We start from the raw sequence: 26,972 nt of genomic DNA, 5'->3' as shown, positions 1-26,972 counted from the left end.
AGAATTGAGAAAATACCCTTAGAGCCTTAGAGCTGTGGGTGAAATAGTAGATGTAAATCAGTGGTTCTTAACCTGTTCTGAACAAACGGCCCCTTGCGTCATGAGCCACCTGCACCCCCCCCCCCCCAACATAAGGAGTTATTAACATGGCAATGATGGCAATATTATTTATTATTATGATGTTTATGAGTAGGCTACGTCTGAGGAAAGACCACCAGTGTGTATCCTAGGCTGTTGTGCTGAAATGCTGCCAGGTCTACAGAACACTGTCCTTGATAAAATTCATTGTAAATTCATTTTTTATATGTAACCTAATCATTTGAGTTAAGCTACAATTAAAAGCAATGAAGAAAAATATATTGTTACAACACTAGGAGGTGGTTTGAAACTGTTGTTTGTATTTACACATTGAAACAAATTAAGATGCACATTTTTAACATCAACCAGTCACATGAACAACATGCATCAGTCAGCTAATAACAACATGTGTTCGGTCACACACTTAATGAAGCAGACATAGGCCTATATATAATCCAAGTTTTGAATTAACCACTATTTAACTGAAGGCAGACGAAAAAGACGGCAGCAGCATCTGTCACCAATTTAAAGTAGCCCAACAAATGAACAACTTTAAGCAAAGAAGAACTTCTACTGATAAAAACTGGACATTTAGCCACAGACACTAACCTATGTAGAAAAAAGACTCAAGTTAGTGTGAAGGGATTTTCACAGTGTGACACACAACTGGTGCTCAGTGTCCAGCGCCACCCCTTTAATCCTGCCACTGTCATTACTGTGCAGGATGGCCTTCAACGCTGGCGCTGGGTCTGGATTCATGACAGTGGAGACAGTCTCTGTGATCCAATCTTTGATTTGAATGTGATGAATAACAGTGACTAACGCTCCCATTTGTGCCTTAGTTGCCCCCCTCTCAGCTTTCTCCTTGAAAGCACCCTCCAACGTTGTCCAAACACCCCTGAGGGGGTGGTACCACCCCCATTGAGAAACCCTTATTTAGAAGGATTCAAACTTATAAAAGGCAGTTTTGAAGGAAATTTCTTTACTTTTTAAAGTGTTGCATTCCTGATGGATTGATGGATTTTTCTTTTTCCTTTTTTTTTTTTTTTTTTTTTTTTTTGGTGCTGACATCTCTTTGATATGTTTTCAAAGGACAAGATATCAAAAAAATCACTCATCAACCCAGTACTTGATTTTCTGAACTGGTGAAACTCTGAAGCTTTGTCCATTACTTCATTTCATTAACTTCCTCTGTGTTTCATTGTTGGTGTAGGAACAAGGCACTGTTGGCCAGAACCCTGGAAGTTCTTGGGAAGACAAAGATCTGGCGACTGCAGTGGAGACTTTCACCCACGTAAACATCAAAACTGGAAGTACTAGGGAAGATGAGGACCTCCCAACTCCTGAAAGGACTGTCACTGGAGCAACTATTAAAACTGAGAGTTCATTTGAAGATACAGACCATCGAGTTCCAGCAACGACTTTAATCCAAGCAAACGACATCAAAACAGAAATCTGCTGGGAAGACAGCAACATTCCAACTCCTGTAAACCCTCTAATCCAAGCAAACGACATCAAAACAGAAAGTTCCTGGGAAGACAAAGATCTCCCAACCCCAATGAAGACTTTGACCCATGTTAACGCCTGCAAAACCCAAAACCGCACCCCTACCAAAGAGAGAAAGCACTGTTGTGCCCAGTGTGGGAGAAGTTTCACGACTCCAGGTGAACTAAAAATACACCAACGCATCCACACTGGAGAGAAGCCTTATCGCTGTGACGTGTGTGGAAAGGCTTTCACCCAGTCACCAAAACTTAAGATCCACCTCAGTAGCCACGCTGGAGAGAAACCATATACCTGTTTGCGGTGTGGTAAACTATTCACCAACAGGGGAGACCTTAAAATACACCAACGCACTCACACTGGAGAGAAGCCTTACAGTTGCCATTTTTGTGGAAAAAGTTTCATTACAACAAGTCTTCTCCAAACCCATCAACGCATACACACTGGAGAGAAACCCTATGTGTGTGGCAAGTGTGGGAAGGCTTTCAAATCATCAGCAGAACACAGTTCACATCAACATACGCACACTGAGAGGGTGATCCCATGTGAGGTTTGTGGGAAGATCTTCTACTTCACCTCCGCTTTGCGCATTCACCAGCGTATCCACATAGGGGAGAAACTCTACCAGTGTGTACTCTGTGAGGGATCCTTCACAGCATCTCAACAGGCTGAACATAAATGTACCTACAAAGGAGCAGAACAGAACAACATAAAAAGTGAGAATAGTTTCCATTCTTGGTAATATTGACACATTGTTATCATTATCATAGTAGAATGGGTGAAAGAGACTCTCATAATGATTAGTCATAAATAGAGCCCAACCAATATGGGATTTTTGGGGCCGATACCGATATTGGGGGCTAAAAAAACGATATCCGATATATTGGCCGACATATGAAATAAGAACATTGACATACTCAGGATATAATAGTCTTATATTAGACTAGTTTGTGACCCGTTGGGAACCACGGGTTGTAGATGTGGTAGTTTTTATGCTGGGGAGAGCAGACTTTTGGGAAAAGATGTGAGTCTATATTTAATAAGTAGTGACATAAAAACTGTTTGGTAAATCATTCTATGAAATGTAAGCAATAATTAATATACACTATTAATGCCCAGGCACACCTGCAGAATGAAATTGTGAGGAAGCGCACAGATGGGGTGGGGGGTGCACAGACACAGGAGCAGCAAGCGACAGAATCTCAGCGCAGCAAAAAAGTTAATACATCGGTTACATATTGACCGATGTTGATTAATTGGTGATATGCTATAATTGGCCTGATTAATCAGCATAGTCATATGTAAAAGTTATGTACAAATGCTAGTAAATTGTATTGAATGTAGATGTGTTCTGCTCTCACTTAACATTAATTAAACCATTACTGGTTTGGTAAATTAATAAACTCATTGTTAACCACAGACACATGAAAAAGCTGTGAGATGAGTCCAAATTATATGAGCCTCGAAGCTCCATTGACTGAAGTTGTTAAATACACTGGTGCACTTATTCAGTTCAGATTTAATTCTGGTATTCTCTGACGTGTTCTGATACTTGTATTGTAGCTCCTTTTTTTCAGCATCAGTAAATGTATCTGAGTCAGCACATGGGTTTGTTACGTCAGCCTGATGTTAGTGGCTTTGATATTGAACTAGATCAACACTAGAACTTATAGTATCCATCCAGCTTGGTATCTCCAGATACTGTAGATTACCAGGACCATGGTCTGTTAGTCACCCATTCTGTTTATCATCTGTTTATTCCATTTTGCTGTAGTATCAGACTGATCTACTAGATTAGTCCAATATCTCTGCGTTCTAACCCTATAACTCATCTGTCCGTAGCTAAAGAACTTGGACCACAAGACTACGTTGCAGCTGTAGGTGATGTTTTCAGTCCTGGACATGATCGTCAGGGCAAACCATGGCCCAACTCAGCCTCATGTGACCCAGAGACTGGTAACCTACACGTCAACAATCCATACTCTGATAATTATGAGAGCATTTTAATAAGCTCTACATTATAACAGCCATTCTATCCCAAATTGTTATATGTATATAATAACACCATATGAACTAGGTAAATGACCCAAAAATTCCACATAGTTTTTTCTAAATAATGTCATATCTGTATCCCTAAAATTTTAAATGTAAAAAAGACACACAAAATCCTTTCAAACCACAGACACATTTTTAATGTCTACACAACTTCATTTTTTAGATCCACACATCTTTATAAACAAACAGAACTTAAAATAAAATGCTCTTTAATCACTTTTTGCATGTGCATCAAAATGAACTATTTACAACGATGACATTAAATCTGTAAATGACAGACACTTATGAATAACCACGTCTTTAAACCATGTTCATTCATAAAAAAAGATAATACATAGAAGAACCTGGGACACCAAGAACATGGAGTAAAATATTGGAAAGAGATTATTTTAACGTATATGTAATTCTGTAAATCATACCTGCATCTATTTATTTGTGCCTGATTTTAGGAGTATTTAGATTATCACTATTATATCATTGATCTATTCTGTAGTTACAACAGAGTGAACATGATTTAAATGTTTTGTTGGTTATTGCATCAGGTATAAATATGACAAAGACCTTATTTGTAAAATACAAGATGTTCATCAAAATAATGGATTGACAACAGATCAGTCCATGTTCTAAGTGTCCACAGTACAAGACGGAAAGTTTTCACCGCTGAAAAAGTGTAAATTCACCCCAGATCAGATGTATAAACCACCTGTGGTCTGGATTAGACTGGTTTTAAACTCATCAGTGGAAGGAAACAGCAACTGAGATGTGGAATATGGAAGTGGAAAGACAACAGTTTAACCATAAAAACTATTATTGATCTGTCTGACTGGATAGGAATTCCACCAACATCTTAAATTAGATACACACCTCAGTCATATAGAGTTAAATAAGATTTAATCTTTGCTTCAATCACTTCAAATGAAGCACAATCACATCCAATGAAACTAAACCTTCTGAAGCTCAGGTTGAAACCTCTTTCATGTTTTGTTTTTGTTTTTGCAGGTACCATGTCCAACAAAAGACTGGTCTTTGCCGACTCGTACATCTCACCATTGACTCTGGAGTGGTAAACAACAGCACATCTGTCAGTTAGCCTCAGTAGTTATCACTGTTCACTTTTTTACATTAATGTAATCTTCCATTTTGGGTGACATGGTGGTGTACTGGTTAGCACCGTCACCTCAAACCGTCCAAAGGCGTGATCTGATAGGTTGATGAATCATCACTTGGAGTTGTGGAATTATGTGCAAAAGTTTGAGGCGGCCTTTATGTTTGTTGTTTTGCAGCCTTCACATGAACATGCATGTTTATTTCTCAGTCTCTTTTCTTCAGATACAACAAGAAACTACAGGAAATCTGTGCACAACCTTAAAAGACACAAAAAACTGAACTAAAGGGGTTGTAAAGGTTAAAGTCAGTACTTAGTGTGACCCCTGACCTCATGACAAGAAGCAGTATAAACCATTAGAAACATCTGGCATGTGTTGAATGAAACCTGGAATAAAAAATCCAAAAGTGAAGAAAAGGATGAAAGACATGTTAAGTGTAAAAGGAAGGTCACACTAAATACGACCACTTGGATTTATAGACGCTGTTTTTTTCACTCAAACTTTTATTTGTAGTGCTGTACATTCTTTACTGTTGTATCTTTAATGTATAACATTAAAAATATAGCTGTATATAAATAAGGAAAAAAGCAAATAGTCTAGATGATGGATTGTGGGTATTTACAATGACAAATCTGAGAAAGAGCTATGTACTGCTAAAATAAAGCTGTAATCTCATGTGGTTTTTGGCTTTTTCTTTTCATCTTTTATGGGTAAAATTTTTTAGGTCCTCAGGTAATTTTCGTACATTTTTCTGTTGATTTGCTAATCATTATGTGTGTGAGTTTCACATCAGTGTTTCTTTTTTGACTTTTTTTTAAAAATCAAATGTCAGTTACTGTTACAGGCCTATTATACACAAAAAACTACCGTAAAATCATCGTATACCAATAGTTTTTCACCTTTTTTCTGCATAAATCTCTAAAGCCATTTCAGCTCTGCTCAAAACTAACAAATGTTCAGTAATTTTTCACTATTTTAACCCTGTAAGTGTGAATTTGAATATGTAATGCCGGCTGTTTTATTAAACAAAAAACCCCAACACAAAATATGACATATAATACATAGTGGAGGGATGTGGGTTTGGTTTATATCCGAAACTTGGACAAAATGGAAAAAACATGATGAAGTAGCGAACATAATGAAGGAAATAAAGAATTAAGGGAAATGTAGATTTAGTGTATATGGACAAAAATGCATTTGCTTTGGTTTTCATTAGGTGATGGTTTCAAAGGTCATGACAAAACATCATAAAAACAATAAGACAAATAAGGATGTTTTATACAAGAAAAGGGTCAAACGTTGATGTTCATCCAATGAATACAGAGATGTATTAAACAGTCTGTTCATGATCAAACAGTAAATAAACCAAATTATTCACAAAAACTAGTCAAATTGAAATTAGAAAAAAGCTGAGACTGAATTAAAGTTAGGCAATGTTGAGTTACAGGAGATAGATTTACAACATGACATAAAAAATATAAATAATCCAAAAATGAATGAGAATTAGGAAAAATTGAAGAAAACAAGGGGAAAATATCCAGATATGAACGAGTTTTATGATATCTAAAGGAGGGAGGAGTCAAGGAGAGAGGAGACAATAAGTGATGAATATTTTTTATCCCTTAAAATACACGAGGGCTTTTATTTTGAAACAGGAAGTGTTACACATGGGAATAATTTTATTGTCCGAAATGTGAGTGTTTGTTTCTAAATCGGACCATTTCTATAAATAAAACAGAGGACATCATTAAAAAAAAGTCCCGAAAGTGAGACAGACCTGGTATATTCATCAATCAGGACAACATGTGGTTGAAAACTAACACTGTACAAAAAATAGAAGTCCTTCTCTTCGTGATGGTAACCTGGAGCACATCTTTCCCACTCTATCATCAGGCCTTGAACGCAGCATCACCATCCTTGTCGCCTCTGGTATGTTAGCAGTTAGCTTAGCGGCTAAGAATGAAGCCTGAAGCTGGATTTTAACGGGACTTTGACGCAGGTTTAACCGACTCACTTGTGCCTCAGTGTTCTGGTACTGACAGACGGAGCACCTCCCGTCTTTTGACACCGAACCGGAGCTTTTTTTCACAGGTCGGTATCGAGTGGCTAAGCTAACTAGCTACAGTTGACGTTAGCCTGTTAGGAGTTCAGTGCCGTCAGTTTGTTTTGTTTCTATTTCAGTTATTTCAACAACTGAAAACAACGGTATTACATTTGAAGAAGCACAGGAAAGTTTGTGGAAACCCCATGAAAACCTTAAAGCTACTTTTGTGCAATAGCTGTAGGTTAGCTAGCCTGTTAGCGGAGGTTGTCCTCGAAAACATGTTAAGTCAGTGTGTGATAGTAGTTGGATTTAATCCTTCATTAAAACTCTGAGTATTTCATGGTCCATTAACTCCTGTTGACTGATTTTCTTCAGGGGTTCAGGAAGTAAATGTAAATCTGATGTGATTATAAGCCTATAAAGTAAAATATGAAACTAACAATGTGTGCAGAACATATAAACAGAGAAATTTCGGTAAGTTTTGCAATTTGTCTCTAAATTCTGTTTATGTGGTAAGATGATGTAGAGGAGGATTTTAAGATGAAAACAGTGGATATGAAGGTGTAAGAACTGGAGGATAGTATGAGGAAGAATGAGGAGCAGATCCACTGCAAATTATAATAAAATGAGAAAGATAATGAATAAATAAAGAGTGTAGGATCCTGTTAATCATTTGGTACATTTGTATAAATACACATTTGCGATTTAATATCCGTCTGATTTTTGAGAGTGTGACATTCTTTGTGTTGTGTTTGTAGTAAAAGGTGAACATTGGGAGGAGAAGATTCTGACAGAGAAGCAGACGAATGTTGTTGGTGTAATGGAGGTAAGGCTTCAACTTCAGGGTTCCCAAGGCGACTTAAAGTCTTAAAAGTCTTGAATTTTCATGTCTGCATTTAATACCTGAAAAGAGTCTTTAAGAGGTATTAAATTTGATATGGCAGGCCCTGCGTTTTGTTGCCATAAAATTTTCAATGTATTGTGTTTAAATGTGACTCAGTTGTTATTAGCAATGACAATCAGTTCTCAACTAATGCCACGTTTCCACCGTGTGGTGCCAACTTGACTCGACTGTAAAAGGACCTGGAATCTAGTACCCAGTACTAGTTTTTTGGTATTTACTTTGTCACTGTTCCAAAACAGGAGAAGAGATACTAAAATGTGATGTGTAAACACTGCAGACCACTGACTGGTCAGAGTCTCTGCGTTATTGTGTTATCAATGTGTGGCGACCTGCTATTTAAAAAAAAAAACAGATGCAGAAGTTTGCAGTAAATATACCAGTGGGTTAATCCACATGATGACAGCCCGCAAAACCACGCCGTGGTCGGTTGAGGAGGTTCAGACATTTCTGTCCTTGGTGGCTTACAAAAAAAATTCAGCATGTGCTTGATGGGACAACAAGCAACGAATGAATTTATCAGCAACTCCCTGAGCAGACAACACGGAAGTTACGCACCGCGTTACTATGGCACTCAGGTACAGTAAGTCTGTAGTATCCTGTAATGGAAACGGTCTCCAGGAATAGTACGTGGTATTGGAGCCGACTTGAGCCGTAGAAACGCGGCATTACTTACCTGGTCAAATAAAAGTTAAGTAAATACATTGTAAATAAATGTATCTGTTAGATGTCCAAGCTACAAAGAAAGTAATGTTAGTCAAAGTGGACTTTTAGCCACAGACACTAACCTATGCAGAAAAACTGCTCAAGTTAGTGTGAAGGGATTTTCACACAGTGTGACACAACTGGTGTTCAGTGTCCAGCGTCATCCCTTTAATCCTGCCACTGTCATTACTATGTCGAATGGCCTTCAACTCTGGTGCCGGGTCTGGCTCCATGACAGTGGAGACGGTCTCTATGATTACAGAAGAACCAGCCCCTCCCCCACTGTAAACGGTGAGAAGGACTTTACTATGAATAAACAGATGTTGTTCAGCCACTAACTCGCTCTGTCTGGTTTACCGTCTGAGTGAACAGATTGGAAATGCTCCGTTTCCAGTGCTGCTCCTTGAGCGCCTGAAAATAAGCCTCATCCTCAGACGTCTTGTCAGGATGTATTTTATTCAGGTGATCCTTTAAACACAAGGGTTTCATCACTTCATTCTTAACAAACCTGCTCACAAAGCAGGGACATTGGAATATGAACATATGTAGGTGAGGGAATGAAGCCACAGGTAATGTCATTGACACGACACTGCCTGCACTTTTTCTTTCTGCCATGTTGTTTGATTAAGTTTTGATATTAAACTTTTTATATGTAATTGTGCTTATGTACATTTTGACTGGATGTGTAATTTGAACCGGTGAAGCCGGGTTCGGCTGCTGTCAGCCGTCAGGAGCCATGAATCCCTCTGAACAAACATTCTACAGTTCAGCCAGTGCTGCATAGGAATGTGTTTAGGGCTGGTGCAATGGAGATAAAATGACAGTAGTAGGAAAATGAGAGCACCAGCAGCGCTGTTATTTCTAATCACACCCAAAATACAAAGTTTTATCTTATTTTATGTTCAAAGAGCAAAGCTTGTTCTGATATAGATACTTATACATTGTGATGAATAACAGTGACTAACTCTCCCATTTGTGCCTGAGCACCCCCCTTTCAGCTTTCTCCTTCAAAACTCCCCCTGTCATTGTCCAAAAGCCCCCTGCGGTACCATCCCAGTTGAGAAACCCTAATTTAGAAGGATTCATACTAATAAAAGGCCATTTAGATGGAAATTTCTTTACTTTCAACAGTGTTGCATTCCTAATTGATTTTTGTTTTTTTTGGTGCTGTCAACTCTTTGATCGATTTTCAAAGGAGAAAATATCAATAAATCACTCATCAACACAGTACTTGATTTTCTGAACAGGTGAAACTCTTAAAGCAGTGTATGACGTTTGTCACCAGTTTTTCATCATGTCTGTGAAACCAGACTGATAGCCAAAGTATAAGGAATCTGCTTCTTGCTGCTGCAGCCGTAGCAGCAAGAAGCAATGAAGCCTTTTCTGTGTTTGTTGCTGCTGCGGCTACACTGTGGCTGTGTGGAATTCTGAAAAGGCCGTAGTGACAGTTTGGTTTCAGTTTGGCATGTAGACAAACGGACTGCTTGTGATGGTGTACACTTGGAAGTTGTTCATCGTGAAGGGAGTGATTCAGGTGCATAATCGCAGAAAGACTAACTGATTTGTGATACTTTGGCTATCACTCGGGTTTTACAGATTTAATGAAAAATTGGTGACGGACATCATATGCTGCTTTAAGCTTGGTCCATTACTTCATTTCATTAACTGCCGCTGTGTTTTATTGTTGGTGTAGGAACAAGGCAGTGTTGGCCAGAACCCTGGAAGTTCTTGGGAAGACAAAGATCTGGCGACTGCAGTGGAGACTTTCACCCACGTAAACATCAAAACTGAAAGTCCTTGGGAAGATGAGGACCTCCCAACTCCTGAAAGGACTGTCACCGGAGCAGCTATTAAAACTGAAAGTTCATTTGAAGATAAAGACCATCCAGTTCCAGCAACGACTTTAATCCAAGCAAACGACATCAAAACAGAAATCTGCTGGGAACACGACAACATTCCAAGTCCAGCAAACCCTGTAATCCAAGCAAACGACATCAAAACAGAAAGTTCTTGGAAAGACAAAGATCTCCCGACCCCAACGAAGACTCTGACCCAAGTAAACACCTGCAAGACACACAAACGCACTCGTACCAAAGAGAGACGGCACACTTGTTCCCAGTGCGGGAAAAGTTTCACTTGTCCAAGTGACCTAAAAATACACCAACGCATCCACACAGGAGAGAGACCGTATAAGTGTTCAGTGTGTGGAAAAGCTTTCATCAAAGCGGATCATCTCAAATCACACCAACGCACCCACACTGGAGAGAAGCCTTATCGCTGTGACGTGTGTGGAAAAGCTTTCACCCAATCACCAAAACTTAAGATACACCTCCGTAGTCACACTGGAGAGAAACCATATAGCTGTTTGCAGTGTGGTAAAGTTTTCAGCAACAGTGTGAACCTTAGGTTCCACCGACACACTCACACCGGAGAGAAGCCGTTCAGCTGTGATTTTTGTGGGAAAGGTTTCATTAAAGCAGATCACCTCAGAACCCATGTACGCATACACACTGGAGAGAAACCCTATATTTGTGGCCAGTGCGGAAAGGCTTTTAAGTCGTCGGCAGAATGCAGTTCACATCAACGTAGGCACACTAAGGAGAGAGTGATCCCATGTGAGGTTTGTGGGATGATCTTCTACTCCGCCACCCCTTTGCGGATTCATCAGCGTACCCACACAGGGGAGAAACCCTACCAGTGTGGACTCTGTCAGCGGTCCTTCACCACAGCATCTCAACAGGCTGAACACAAATGTACCTACAAACAGAACAACATAAAGAGTGAGAATAGTTTCCAGTCTTGGTCATGTTGACACATCGTTATTGTTATCATAATAGAATGAGTTTAAGAGATTTTTGTAATGATTCATCATATGTATGTAAAAGTTATGTACAAACGTTAGTAAATTGTATTCAATGTAGATGTGTTCTGCTCACACTTAACATTGAACCATCTCTGGTTTGGTAAAGTAATCAACTCATTGTTAACCACAGACACATGAAAAAGCTGTGAGATGAGTCCAAATTATACGAGCCTTGAAGCTCCATTGACTGAAGTTGTTAAATACACTGGTGCACTTATTCAGTTCAGATTTAATTCTGGTATTCTCTGATGTGTTCTGACACTTATATTATAGCTCCTTTTTTTCAGTATCAGTGAATGTATCTGAGTCAGCACATGGGTTTGTGACGTCAGCCCTCTAGATACTGTAGATTACCAGGACCATGGTCTGTTAGTCACCCATTCTGTTTATCATCTGTTTATTCCATTTTGCTGTAGTATCAGACTGATCTACTAGATTAGTCCAATATCTCTGCGTTCTAACCCTATAACTCATCTGTCTGTAGCTAAAGAACTTGGACCACAAGACTACGTTGCAGCTGTAGGTGATGTTTTCAGTCCTGGACATGATCGTCAGGGCAAACCATGGCCCAACTCAGCCTCATGTGACCCAGAGACTGGTAACCTACACGTCAACAATCCATACTCTGATAATTATGAGAGCATTTTAATAAGCTCTACATTATAACAGCCATTCTATCCCAAATTGTTATATGTATATAATAACACCATATGAACTAGGTAAATGACCCAGAAATTCCACATAGTTTTTTCTAAATAATGTCATATCTGTATCCCTAAAATTGTAAATGTAAAAAAGACACACAAAATCCTTTCAAACCACAGACACACATTTTTAATGTCTACACAACTTAATTTTTTAGATCCACACATCTTTATAAACAAACAGAACTTAAAATAAAATGCTCTTTAATCACTTTTTGCATGTGCATCAAAATGAACTATTTACAACGATGACATTAAATCTGTAAATGACAGACACTTATGAATAACCACGTCTTTAAACCATGTTCATTCATAAAAAAAGATAATACATAGAAGAACCTGGGACACCAAGAACATGGAGTAAAATATTGGAAAGAGATTATTTTAACGTATATGTAATTCTGTAAATCATACCTGCATCTATTTATTTGTGCCTGATTTTAGGAGTATTTAGATTATCACTATTATATCATTGATCTATTCTGTAGTTACAACAGAGTGAACATGATTTAAATGTTTTGTTGGTTATTGCATCAGGCATAAATATGACAAAGACCTTATTTGTAAAATACAAGATGTTCATCAAAATAATGGATTGACAACAGATCAGTCCATGTTCTAAGTGTCCACAGTACAAGACGGAAAGTTTTCACTGCTGAAAAAGTGTAAATTCACCCCAGATCAGATGTATAAACCACCTGTGGTCTGGATTAGACTGGTTTTAAACTCATCAGTGGAAGGAAACAGCAACTGAGATGTGGAATATGGAAGTGGAAAGACAACAGTTTAACCATAAAAACTATTATTGATCTGTCTGACTGGATAGGAATTCCACCAACATCTTAAATTAGATACACACCTCAGTCATATAGAGTTAAATAAGATTTAATCTTTGCATCAGTCACTTCAAATGAAGCATAATCACATCCAATGAAACTAAACCTTCTGAAGCCCAGGTTGAAACCTCTTTCATGTTTTTTTTTTTTTTTTTGTCTTTGCAGGTACCATGTCCAACAAAAGATTGGTCTTTGCCGACTCATACATCTGCCCGTTGACTCTGGAGTGGTAAACAACAGCACATCTGTCAGTTAGCGGACTCGGGTCGGGTTGGTGCGGGTCCAAAAATGTCACTTTATTTGCGGGGTGGGTTAAGTAATTCCACAAAAGTGGGTGGAAAAAAAAAAAAATCCCTGACCTGCACATCATTAGCACAAGGCCAAGACTGAAGGAAGAAGACGACTCATTCTCTAACATGCTGTGTGTCTTTTCTGCCGCTGTCTGAACCTTTTCCCACTTTATGTTGTTCACTTAAATTTAAAAAAAAAAATTCAAGGTGTTAGCCTATGTTTTGTTTTCATTCAATGTCTGAGAAGGACTGTTGATGCTTGTTTCTTTCAAGTTTTTTATTCTGCACTTTACTGTACATTGTTAATGTTACAGTGAATTTTAGGACAAGTTGCTCATTGTTGAACAGCTGTGTGTCTGTGTTGTTCCTCCACTGTCAACGTGATGATATCATCATACGACTCAACTTTGACTTTATTGACAAATAAGTCAATCTCAAAAAAATCTGAGGTCAGTAATGCCCTAAATGTCTTTAACAATAACAGCATCACATTTGTATAATTGTGTAAATTGTGTATATATTGAAGTGCCTGCTGTTTTTAAGGCAGTGGCTGATCGTGTAATTCTCTACACCAATGGATTGTGGGTATTTATGGTGGCAAATCTAATAAGGAGCTATTTACTGCTAAAATAAAGCATCAAGCTGTAATGTCAGTTTGTTTTTGGCTTTTTCTTTCCGTCTTTTATGGGTAAAACTTTTATTTAAGTGCACATGAGTAAATATTGTCCGCCTGTTGTATTTAACCTTTTAGTGACTCCTCAGGTTAGCTTTGTACATTTTTTTCATTTTTCTTTGTTGATTTGCTCATCATTATGTCTGTGAGTTCCACATCAGTGTTGCTTTTTTGATTTGTTTTTTTTTTTTTAAATCAAATGTCAGTTACTGTTACAGGCCTATTATATACAAGAAACTACTGTAAAATCATATATCGATAATTTTTCAGCATAAATCTCTTGAGCCACTTCAGCTCTAAAAACTACCAAATGTTCAATACTTTTCAGGATTTTAACCCTTTAAATATAAGTTTGAATGTGTAAAACCACTTGTAAACAGAAACATCACAAAATGTCACATATTTTCCATATAATACATAGTGGAGGGATGTGGGTTTGGTTTACGTCACAATCTTGGACAAATGGAAAAAAAACTTGACAAAGTAAAGAACATTATGTGGGAAATTAAAAAAAAAAACAAGAATTAAGGGAAATGTAGATTTAGTGCCTATGGATGAAAATGCATTTGCTTTGGTTTTCATTAGGTGATGGTTTCAAAGGTCATGACAAAGCATCATAAAAACACTAATAACAGACAAATAAGGATGTTTTATTCAAGAAAAGGGTCAAATGTTGATGTTCATCCAATAAATACATAGATGTATTAAACAGTCTGTTCATGATCAAACTGTAAATAAACCAAATTATTCACAAAAACTGGTCAAATTAAATTGAAATTAAAAAAAAAAAAAAGTTGAGAGACTGAATAAAAGTAAAAGAGTCAACAGTGAGTCAGAGTTGGATTTACAACATGACATAACAAATCAGCAACATAATCCAAAAAGGAATGAAAATTAGGAAAAATTGAACAAAAAAGGAAAATATCCCGATATGAATGAGTTTTATGATATCTAAAGAAAGGAGGAGTCAAGGAGAGAGGAGACAATAAGTGATGAATACTTTTGTTCCATTAAAATATACGAGGGCTTTTATTTTGAAACAGGAAGTGTTACATATGGGAATACTTTTAGTGTCAGAAATATTAGCGTTCGTTACTAAATCGGACCATTTCTATTAATAAAACAGAGGACATTAATAATAAAATCCCGAATGTGAGACAGACCTGGTATATCCTTCAACCAGGACAACATGTAGGTGAATACTCCTAACACTGTACAAAAATTAAAAATCCTTCTCTTCGTGATCGTACACCGGAGCACATCTTTCCCACTCTGCCATCAGGCCCTGAACGCAGCATCACCATCCTTGTCGCCTCTGGTTCGTTAGCAGTTAGCTTAGCGGCTAAGAATGAAGCCTGAATCTGGATTTTAACGGAACTTTTACGCCGGTTTAACCGACTCACTGGTGGGTCGGTTTTCTGATGCCGACAGACGGAGCACCTTCAGTCTTGTGACACCGAACCGGAGCTTTTTTTCACAGGTCGGTACCGAGTGGCTAAGCTAACTAGCTACAGTTTACGTTAGCCTGTTAGGAGTTCAGTGTCGTCAGTTTGTTTTATGTTTCTATTTCAGTTATTTCAACAACTGAAAACAACGGTATTACCTTTAAAGAAACACAGAGAAGTTTGTGGAAACCCCATGAAAACCTTAAAACTACTTTTGTGCAATAGCTGTAGGTTAGCTAGCCTGTTAGCAGAGGTTGTTCTCGAAAACAAGTTAACTCAGTGTGTGGTAGCAGTTGGATTTAATCCTTCATTAAAACTCTTAGTGTTTCATGGTCTGTTGGCTGATTTTCTTCACGGGTTTAGGATATAAATATAAGTCTGATGTGAACATAAGCTGACAGTGTAAAAATGTGAAACTAACAATATGAAGAGAACATTTAAACAGAGAAATTTTGGTAATTTTTGCAGTTTGTCTCTAAATTCTGTTTGATATTTGATAAGATGGTGCAGAGGGTGATTTTAACAAGCATCTTATGGAAGAATAAGATGTAATATCAGAGATTTATTCATATATAGATCCATGGACTACATCCTCCTGATGATCAGTGACAAACAACAAAACAAACCTGGACCAGATCGGACTGATAATGACCTGAATCTGTGTGAAACTCCTAGTGTTATGGATCACACCTGTACTGTACTATTTTACAGCAGCAGGACAGTACAGAGCAGAGTAAAGAAAATCAAAACTAAAACACGGAAAACAATAGGTGAAATAAAACAATAAAAACTAGAAAAGCACTTGGAGAGCGCAAACCTCCGCCAAGGCAGATCAGTGCCCCCCCCATCACCACCAAAATATAATCATTTTTTCCTTGTGCCAGTATCAGTATTTCCTGAAATTTTCATCCAAATCCATCCATAACTTTTTGAGTTATCTTGCACACAGACAGACAGACAGACAAACCAACGCTGGCAAAAACAGAACCTCCTTGGCTGAGGTAAGAAAATGTAGAATATCAGTCATTTTTATACATCGGGCATGAAAACAGTGGATATGAAGGGGTAAGAACTGGAGGATAGTACGAGGGAGAATAAAATGCAGATTCACAGCAAACTATAATAAAATAAGAAAGATAAAGAAGTGATGAGGTAATGAATAAACAATGAGTGTATGATGCCATTAATCATTTGGTACATTTATATAAATACGCATTTGCCATTTAATATCGGTCTGATTTCTGGGAGTTTGACGTTCTCTGTGTTGTGTTTGTAGTAAAAGGTGAACGTCAGGAGGAGAAGATTCTGACGGCGAAGCAGACGAATGTTATTGGTGTAATGGAGGTGAGGTTTCAACTTCAGGGTTCCCAAGGGGACTTAAAGTCTTAAAAGTCTTGAATTTTCAAATCTGCATTTAATACCTTAAAAAAAGATTTTAAAAGGTATTAGATATGATATGGTAGGTCTTCAGTTATGTTGCCATAAACTTTTTTGATGTATTGTGTTTAAATGTGACTAGGTTGTTATTGGATATGAGAATCAGTTCTCAATTAATGCCGCGTTTCCACGATGTGGAACCAGCTCAACTCTACTTGGCCTTTTTGCGTTTCCATTATGTAAAAGGACCTGGAATCTGGTATCCAGTTCTAGTTTTTTGGTATCTACTTTGTCAAGGTTTCAAAATGGGGGAGGAGATACTAAAATGTGACATGTAAACACTGCAGACCACTGATTGTTCAGAGAGTTGTCTCTGCATCATTGTGTTATCAATGTGCAGCGACCCGCCATTTTAAAAAAAAAAACAGATGTGGAAGTTTAAAGTAAATATAGCAGTAGGTTAATCCATATGATGACAGCTCGCAAAACTACACTGTGGTCGGTCGAGGAGGTTCAGACATTTCTGTCCTTGGTGGCCAACAAAAAAATTCCATGTGCGCTTGACAGGACAACAAGCAATGAGTGAGTTTATCAGCAACTCCCTGAGAAGACGACATGGAACTTACGCACTGTGTCACTATGATGTCCAGGTACTGTAAGACGATAGTATCCTGTAATGGAAACGGTCTCCAGGAATAGTACCTGGTACCTGAGTCGAGTTGAGCTGGATACGCAGCATTACTTACCTGGTCAAATAAAGGTTAAATAAATAAATAAATGTATGTGTTAAATGTCCAAGCTGCAAAGAAAGTAACGTTAGTCAACTCAGTTCCTCCCATTCCATCCGTTCTGGCTAAATATGCCACTTGCAACTTCCCACTGCCGTCTCTGGAGCCTAGATCTTGTCTCGGTGGTCCAAGATCTCGTGTCTTGTGAGAAACGTCATGGTTTGCGACAGTACCACACAAACACACCTCCAGCCTGGTGCTGCTGGCCAGCTGTAAACACAAGCCATCCACGCCTTCATTTCACAGGCGTCCACAGTGGCAGAGCCGGCAGAGATAAATTTTCTATAATCTATATATTTTAGTGGATTTGTGCTCTTGGTGGTGCTATTGGTTGTAACAGTGTTTATTTGTTGTTTATTTGTTTATGAACTTATTTTATGAACGATGCCTGGATGCTTCTTGGCTAGCAGAGATGTTAGTATACTCACTCGTGATACCAGTTGTTTGTGTCACACAGGTGTATGTTTATCCAGTTTACTAGACTGCCCTTTGTCTGCCTCAGGAATATGTTTTTATTACTAGACATAGAATTTTGTCAGTTGAATCTAGTTTTTGCCAGATGCATGTAGTTCATTATATGACCTGTTTATTTGGTTTCATCTGAATAACGACTGGCATAATAATTATCCTTGATGATCGATCTTAGCTGGTGTTGTATGTATGATACTTGTCTCTTGTACAGTAAATGTTAGCCCTGATATGATAGCGTGCTAATTGCTAACAGGGCTGGGACACAGTGACACGTGGAAGCTGTTGATGTATGTTAGCTCTTCAGCTGTGCAGCTAAGATAAACAGATAGATTACTTTATTAATCCCTAAATGGGAAAACTCAAATGTCATGGAGTCGTAACACTCATCACACAGTACAAAAAACACAACATCACTATGGACTCTGCTACAGACCCTTGTAACAACAGCCCAATACCAATTTCAAATAAAGCTCTCATTATAAAAATGCACAACAGCAGGAACAAAAGAGTTCCTAAGACGTTCAGTAGAACACCGGGGCATCACCATTCGCTTATGAACTAATTAACGTTAGCAGCATGGTGCTCGTAGCTGCAGACTGAGCCTTAGGCACCGGTTAGCTCATAAGCTACACGGCTAATGTTAGCAGCACGGTGTTAGCAGCTGCAGATGGAGCCTCACGTTTCTGTCCGCATGTTCCCCAATGGCCACCCAGACGGACGGGTCACAATGACACTCCAGTTGTGTGTGCAGAGACTGGCAGTTTGAGGATTCATCTGCAGCTGCTGGCACTGGGCTGCTAACGTTAGCCGCAGAGCTAAAGAGCAGCGTGAAGTGAAAACAAATGTCCAAAACTTCAATGTCCACCTAAAGTTTCCCATTCTGCTCCGCTCCAGTAGCGTATATGATCACTATTTTTTGCCTTTTTGTTGCCGGCTTCATTGAGAACAAATGCACATTTGGAGGGGGAGAGTTAACGGTGGGTTTTACGACCGTAAATATTTACTCTGAAACTGTAGGATGTGCAGTGCAGAGAAAAATGATAGAAAAACAGTGAAGAACCAAAACAGTAAAATGTTGCCTTGTTCTTCTTTAACTGAAGGCGGACGAACAAGACAGCAGCGGTAGCATCTGTTGCCAATTTACAGTAGACAAACAAATGAACAACTTCAAGCAAAGAAGAACTTCTACTGATTTAACAACTAGGGATGCACCGATACCACTTTTTTCCAGACCGAGTGCAAGTACATTGACTTACATTTGATTACTTGCTGATACCAAGTACCGATATGAGTACTTAATAATACCATTGCAGTTCTTAGTTACTTTTGAAAATGTGCTTTATTATCATTGTCATGCTGCAGCCGTAGCAGCAAGAAGCAATGAAGCCTTTTCTGTGTTTGTTGCTGCTGCGGCTACACTGTGGCTGTGTGGAATTCTGAAAAGGCCGTAGTGACAGTTTGGTTTCAGTTTGGCATGTAGACAAACGGACTGCTTGTGATGGTGTACACTTGGAAGTTGTTCATCGTGAAGAGAGTGATTCAGGTGCATAATCGCAGAAAGACTAACTGATTTGTGATACTTTGGCTATCACTCGGGTTTTACAGATTTAATGAAAAATTGGTGACGAACATCATATGCTGCTTTAAGCTTGGTCCATTACTTCATTTCATTAACTGCCGCTGTGTTTTATTGTTGGTGTAGGAACAAGGCAGTGTTGGCCAGAACCCTGGAAGTTCTTGGGAAGACAAAGATCTGGCGACTGCAGTGGAGACTTTCACCCACGTAAACATCAAAACTGAAAGTCCTTGGGAAGATGAGGACCTCCCAACTCCTGAAAGGACTGTCACCGGAGCAGCTATTAAAACTGAAAGTTCATTTGAAGATAAAGACCATCCAGTTCCAGCAACGACTTTAATCCAAGCAAACGACATCAAAACAGAAATCTGCTGGGAACACGACAACATTCCAAGTCCAGCAAACCCTGTAATCCAAGCAAACGACATCAAAACAGAAAGTTCTTGGAAAGACAAAGATCTCCCGACCCCAACGAAGACTCTGACCCAAGTAAACACCTGCAAGACACACAAACGCACTCGTACCAAAGAGAGACGGCACACTTGTTCCCAGTGCGGGAAAAGTTTCACTAGTCCAAGTGACCTAAAAATACACCAACGCATCCACACAGGAGAGAGACCGTATAAGTGTTCAGTGTGTGGAAAAGCTTTCATCAAAGCAGATCATCTCAAATTACACCAACGCACCCACACTGGAGAGAAGCCTTATCGCTGTGACGTGTGTGGAAAAGCTTTCACCCAATCACCAAAACTTAAGATACACCTCCGTAGTCACACTGGAGAGAAACCATATAGCTGTTTGCAGTGTGGTAAAGTTTTCACCAACAGGGGGAACCTTAGAATACACCAACACATTCACACTGGAGAGAAGCCATTCAGCTGTGATTTTTGTGGGAAAGGTTTCATTAAAGCAAGTCACCTCAGAATGCACCAACGCATACACACTGGAGAGAGACCGTACAACTGTGAGGTGTGTGGAAAAGCTTTTATCTTAGCGGATCATCTCAAATTACATCAACGTACCCACACTGGTGAGAAACCTTATCGCTGTGACGTGTGTGGAAAGGCTTTCACCCAACCACCAAATCTTAAGATCCACCTCCGAAGCCACACTGGAGAGAAACCGTATACCTGTTTACTGTGTGGTAAAGTTTTCACCAACAGTGTGAACCTTAGGTTCCACCAACACATTCACACTGGAGAGAAGCCATACAGCTGTGATTTATGTGGGAAAGGTTTCATTAAAGCAAGTCACCTCAGAACGCATCAGCGCATACACACTGGAGAGAAACCCTATATTTGTGGCCAGTGCGGAAAGGCTTTCAAATCATCGGCAGAATGCAGTTCACATCAACGTAGGCACACTAAGGACAGGGTGATCCCATGTGAGGTTTGTGGAAAGATCTTCTACTCCGCCTCCACGTTGCGCAATCACCAGTGTACCAACACAGGGGAGAAACCCTACCAGTGTGGACTCTGTGAGAGGTCCTTCACCACAGCATCTCAACAGGCTGAACACAAATGTACCTACAGAGGAGTGGAAAAGAACGACGTAAAGAGTGAGAATATTTTCCAGCCTTGGTCATGCTGACACATCATTATCTTTGTCATAATAGAATGAGTGTAAGAGATTGTTGTACTGGGTCATCATATGTATGTAAAAGTTATGTACAAGTGTTAGTAAATTGTATTCAATGTAGATGTGTTCTGCTCAGACTTAACATTAAACCATCTCTGGTTTGGTAAAGTAATCAACTCACTGTTAACCACAGACACATCAAAAAATTTTGAGATGAGTCCAAATTATACGAGCCTTGAAGCTCCATTGAATGAAGTTGTTAAATACACTGGTGCACTTATTCAGTTCAGATTTAATTCTGGTATTCTCTGACGTGTTCTGATACTTGTAGCTCCTTTTTTTCAGGATCAGTAAATGTATCTGAGTCAGCACATGGGTTTGTGACGTCAGCCTGATGTTAGTGGCTTTGATATTGAACTAGATCAACACTAGAACTTATAGTATTCATCCAGCTTGGTATCTCCAGATACTGTAGATTACCAGGACCATGGTCTGTTAGTCACCCATTCTGTTTAGCATCTATTTATTCCATTTTGCTGTAGTATCAGACTGATCTACTAGATTAGTCCAACGTCTCTGCGTTCTAACCCTGTAACTTGTCTGTCCACAGCTGAAGAACTTGGACCACAAGACTACGTTGCAGCTGTAGGTGATGTTTTCAGTCCTGGATGTGATCGTCAGGGCAAACCATGGCCCAACTCAGCCTCATGTGACCTAGAAACTGGTAATCTACACGTCAACAATCCACACTCTGATAATGATGAGAGCATTTTAATAGGCTCTACATTATAACAATCGTTCTATCCCAAGTTGTAATATGTATATAATAACACCATATGAACTAAGTACAGGGTTTCAGCAGGTCATTAAAAAGCATTAAAATCATTGAATGGATTTTGTGAATATTAAAGCCTAGAATGGCTTTAAAGAAGCATTAAATTTGATGTACAGAGGCATTAAAAAATTAAATACACTTGATGGTCAAGGTTACTTTATTTATACCCGTAGATAGATTTGTTTTGCAGTCTAGGTGATTGCTTTGGTATTACATCAATACAAACGGTGAACATGTAAGACAGGTACTTGATCACACTTACAGACAGGACAAAAAGTGCTCAGTGTTCCACCATTCATCAGTATAACAGTATGGATAAGTAAAAGAATAAAATAAATAAGATCAAATAAATAAAAACAAGATGCAATAAAACACAATGAAAACCAGAAAAGATAAAAACAATCTGGGATAAAAACCAGGATAAGAACATAAAATTTAAAAATTCAAAAATTTGAAGTATGGCAAAAAAAGCATTGTTATTCATCATTTATTTTGATTATATGAACATTTAATAGTTTTGCTCAGAAGTGTAGTGTGATGCTTGACAGGCTAAACCCTGTAATTAGTTATTATTTATGGCCGATGCACGAAGTCACAACACCGGATGCTTGGAATGCAGCGTGCTCATGCTGTGGCGATAGAATGGAGGGAATATTAGCAAATGTGCGAAAAATGGGAAAATGCCAGTTTCAGCAGAAATGATTGGAGGAGGAACTCTTCAGAACCTGGTGAAAGCCTGTCGACGGTAAATGAATGAATAAAACTGTATATACTGCTGTATCTGCAGTTGGACACGGGCATTAAATGTATTTAAAGTGGCATTAAAAAGCATTAAATTAGATTTGCTGATACCTGCAGAAACCCTGTAAGTAAGTGACCTCAATAACTACATTTTACACCAATTATTGACAGGATTAGTGGACCAACAGGAATTAAACAGTTTAGATCAGTAGATGGTTTTGGTTGCTGATGGATGTTTGGGTCTTTATGGGTTAATTGACAATATCATAAAGTCATGAATCATGATAAGATAAGATAACTTTATTTATCCTAATGGTAAATTCACTGAAGTCAGTGAGCTCATCTATTTATCAGTTCTTCAGTCTGATACAGTTACATTTACACAATTTCACTCACATCTACAGTCAGTTTAACTTACAATTTCACAACTACGTTTTTGGAGGTGTTGATTAACTACTTACGTTGTAATTGTGATGGTTTTAGCGGAACAGTGAGTTTGTATTTGTGCTCTACTTACTCATTCAGGCGGTCTGTAGTCCTTTACCGCAGTCTCTTGTTGTTTTTATAACTGTGGTGGCGTTGTCTTTCTGTTTGATTTGGTCCTTTACTCCCTCGTTAGCCAAAATGACGAGTTTTGCGTCCGACGGGGGAAAGTCCGCTGCTGTAGTTACTATGGTGAACCGGTGAATCTGTGATCAGTGTCGGGGTCTATTGAGGAAGCCGGGTGCGTGCACTTATCTAGGATGAGTTCCACCTGGCTTGATGAATCCGTCTCCGTTCATCCTGGCTTGGTCTTTGTGAAACCGATTCAGCCTGGACACCCTTGTTTTGGATTAATTGAACGCGACTTAGTCAGTTTTCCTGGATGACAGAATCCTAGTTTTGTGAAACAGGCCCCTGGTTGAAAGCTCTTACATGTTTGGTTTTTGTCTTTGCAGGTACCATTTCCAACAAAAGGTTGGTCTTTGCCGACTCATACATCTCTCCGTTGACTCTGGAGTGGTAAACAACACATCTGTCAGTTAGCCTCGTAATTATCACTGTTCACTTTTTTTACGTTAATGTAATCTTACATTTCAGGTGACATGGCATATATGACGTGTGTGTGTGTGTGTGTGTGTGTGTGTGTGTATATATATATATATATATATATATATATAATGAAAGTTTCTTCTGTTCTTTTTTTAAATATGATCTAATGGTCTTTTTTAATATCTTATTTTTAATGTATTAAAAAATAGAACTGTATATAAATAAGAAGGAAAAAAGCAAATAGACTAGATGTTTTCCGAACAGCAGCAATTTTGTATAATTGTGTAAACTGTGTATATATTGACAGGCAGTGGCTGATCATGTGATTCTCTACATCAATGGATTGTGAGTATTTATGCTGACAAATCTGAGAAAGAGCTACTTACTGCTAAAATAAAACATCGAGCTGTAATCGCAGGTGGTTTTTGGCTTTTTCTTTCCATCTTTTATGGGTAAAACTTTTCTTTAGGTGCATGTGAGTAAAGATCATCCACCTGTAAATGAAGATTGCCAGGTAAAAATACACCTTAAATACCTCCAAACACTTTTGGTTTAACCCTTTTGTGACTCCTCAGGTTATTTGTCATTTTTCTTTGCTGATTTGATGATCATTATGTCTGAGTTCTACACAAATTTTTCTTTTTGATTTTTTTTTTTTTTTTAATCTATTGTCAGTTACTGTTACAAGCCTATTATTAAGGATGCACCTATACCACTTTTTTTCCAGACTGAGTGCAAGTATAAGTACTTATATTTGAGTACTTGCCAATACTAAGTACCGATATGAGTACTTAATAATACCATTACAGTTCTTAGTTCCTTTTGAAAATGTGCTTTATTGTTGTTGTCATTTGTAACAAAGTGCTGCTACTGACATTTAATGCATTGGAATGAGTGTTTCTCAATCAATCCACCAGGGGGCGCCATCCTTAATTAGCCATACAGGACAACTATCAGGAATGAAAAGTAAAGTTTTTTGAGAAGAAAGTCAGTAAGAATAAACATGGAGATGACAGAGGCAACACTAATGTGGATACTAATGATGCAGCGTTTCCGCTGGTGCAGCGCCACAGCAAAACCTTAAAAGCAAAGTTTCTGAAGATAGAGAAAAGAAAAATGAGCGTTAAGTTTCATTTTCAGTTCCGCAGGGGACATAGTATTATAAGCAGGATGGAAACCAGCCCAGCCCTGGGTAGTTGTCATAAAAATGTCAGTAGTTTTTCTGTAACTCACACAGTCCCTCTTTGAACAGATCTTCTACCTCCACGGTTCCCGGTGGTATTCTCTGTCTGGTTACGCATCCGTCAGCACCTGGAAAATGGACAGAACTGTGCACACAGAGGACGGACAGAACGCGCTGTCTGTATCCGTCTGTGTCTTTAATGTTACTTGCAGTCAGCGTAACTTTTATCAGCATCATTTATTTTGAAAAATCTCCGCACTGCTGACATTACTCCTCTGACGCGTACCTGCTGCACTTAACTGAATGTCACGCTGTTGTAAGTGGTATTGGTGCACTTGTATCAGAGTACTTTTATGACTATGAGTACAAGTACACACGCTCAGTATTAGACTGATATCAGATAGTGGTGTTGGCATCAGTGCATCCCTGCCTATTATGCACAAAAAAAAACCCTACTGTAAAATCATCATTTATCAAAGGTCGTTCATCTTTTTCTGCATAAATCTCATAAGCCACTAAAGCTCTGCTCAAAACTGACAAATGTTCAATAATTTGTAGGATTTTAACCCTTTAAATGCCTTTTTGAATATGTAAAACCACTTATTTTATAAAAAAAACAAAAACAACATAAAATACGACATTTTCCATATAATACATCGTGGAGGGATGTGGCGTTGGTTTATATCAGAATCTTGGACAAAATGGAAAAAACATGACGAAGTAACAAACATAATGAAGGAAATAAAGAATTAAGGGAAATGTAGATTTAGTGTATATGGAAAAAAATGCATTTGCTTTGGTTTTCATTAGGTGATGGTTTCGAAGGTCATGACAAAGCATCATAAAAACAATAAGACAAATAAGGATGTTTTATACAAGAAAAGGGTCAAATGTTGATGTTCATCCAATGAATACAGAGATGTATTTAACAGTCTGTTCAAGATCAAACAGTAAATAAACCAAATTATTCACAAAAACTGGTCAAATTAAATTGAAATTTAAAAAAAAAAAGCTGAGAGACTGAATAAAAGTTAGGCAATGTTGAGTTACATGAGATGGATTTCCAACATGACAAATATAAATAATCCAAAAATGAATGAGAATTAGGAAAAATTGAACAAAACAAATCATTCAAATATCAATATTTTTCATCTTTCTTCTGCAAAAATCTCTTAAGAAGCCATTTCAACTCTTCTCAAAGCTACCAAATGATCAGTAATTTTCAGGATTTTAACCCTTTAAATGGGAGTTTGACTATGTAACACCACTGGTTTTTATTAAACCCCCCCCCACACACACACACACACACACACACACACACACACAAAATATGACATATTTTCCATATACATGGTGGAGGGATGTGGTGTTGGTTTATATCAGAATCTGTTGTGAACAAATCAAAGGGAAAATACCCAGATATGAACGAATTTTATGATATCTAAATGAGGGAGGAGTCAAGGAAAGAGGAGACAGTAAGTGATGAATATTTTTTTATTCCATAAAATATTCGAGGGCTTTTATTTTGAAACAGGAAGTGTTACATTTGGGAAAAATTTTAGTGTCCGAAATGTGAGCGTTTGTCACTAAATCGGACCATTTCTATTAAGGAAACAGAGGACATTATTAATAAAGTCCTGAACGTAAGACAGACCTGGTAATCCTTCAACCAGGACAACATGTAGGTGAATATTTCAAACACTGTACAAAACTTAAAGTCCTTCTCTTCGTGATGGTAAACCGGAGCACTTCTTTCCCTCACTACCATTAGGTCTTGAACGCAGCATCACCAGCTTTGTCGCGTCTGGTTCATTAGCAGTTAGCTTAGCGGCTAAGAATGAAGCCTGAAGCTGGATTTTAACGGGACTTTGACACCGGTTTAACTGACTCACTTGTGCCTCGGTGTTCTGGTACTGACAGACGGAGCACCTGCTGTCTTGTGACACCGAACTGGAGCTTTTTTTCACTGGTCGGTACCGAGTGGCTAAGCTAACTAGCTACTGTTTACGTTAGCCTGTTCGGAGTTCAGTGTCGTCAGTTTGTTTTGTTTCTATTTCAGTTATTTCAACAAATTAAAACAATGATATTACCTTTAAAGAAGCACAGGAAAGTTTGTGGAAACGCCATGAAAACCTTAAAACTACTTTATGGCCATTTTTGCGATAGCTGTAGGTTAGCTAGCCTGTTA

General features: G+C 38.4%; 2 protein-coding genes across 2 annotated transcripts in view; one reads left to right on the top strand and one right to left on the bottom strand.

Moving 5' to 3' along the window:
* LOC115432728 (zinc finger protein 420-like) overlaps window positions 1–26,972 on the bottom strand; it is a 597,943-nt gene that overhangs the window by 544,903 nt on the left and 26,068 nt on the right. The window lies entirely within an intron of this gene.
* LOC115436188 (uncharacterized) overlaps window positions 1–26,972 on the top strand; it is a 43,608-nt gene that overhangs the window by 2,204 nt on the left and 14,432 nt on the right. The window contains exons 3-10 of the mRNA XM_030158959.1: window positions 1,292–2,297; window positions 7,551–7,612; window positions 10,086–11,172; window positions 16,486–16,547; window positions 19,542–20,973; window positions 21,604–21,717; window positions 23,508–23,571; window positions 25,575–25,594. Coding sequence (XP_030014819.1) covers window positions 1,292–2,297; window positions 7,551–7,612; window positions 10,086–11,172; window positions 16,486–16,547; window positions 19,542–20,973; window positions 21,604–21,717; window positions 23,508–23,571; window positions 25,575–25,594 — 3,847 coding nt within the window. The remainder of the gene's footprint in view (window positions 1–1,291; window positions 2,298–7,550; window positions 7,613–10,085; window positions 11,173–16,485; window positions 16,548–19,541; window positions 20,974–21,603; window positions 21,718–23,507; window positions 23,572–25,574; window positions 25,595–26,972) is intronic.

This window comes from Sphaeramia orbicularis, chromosome 2, assembly GCF_902148855.1.
Source record: "Sphaeramia orbicularis chromosome 2, fSphaOr1.1, whole genome shotgun sequence".
NCBI lineage: Eukaryota > Metazoa > Chordata > Actinopteri > Kurtiformes > Apogonidae > Sphaeramia > Sphaeramia orbicularis.
This window is presented reverse-complemented; position numbering and strand designations above follow the sequence as displayed.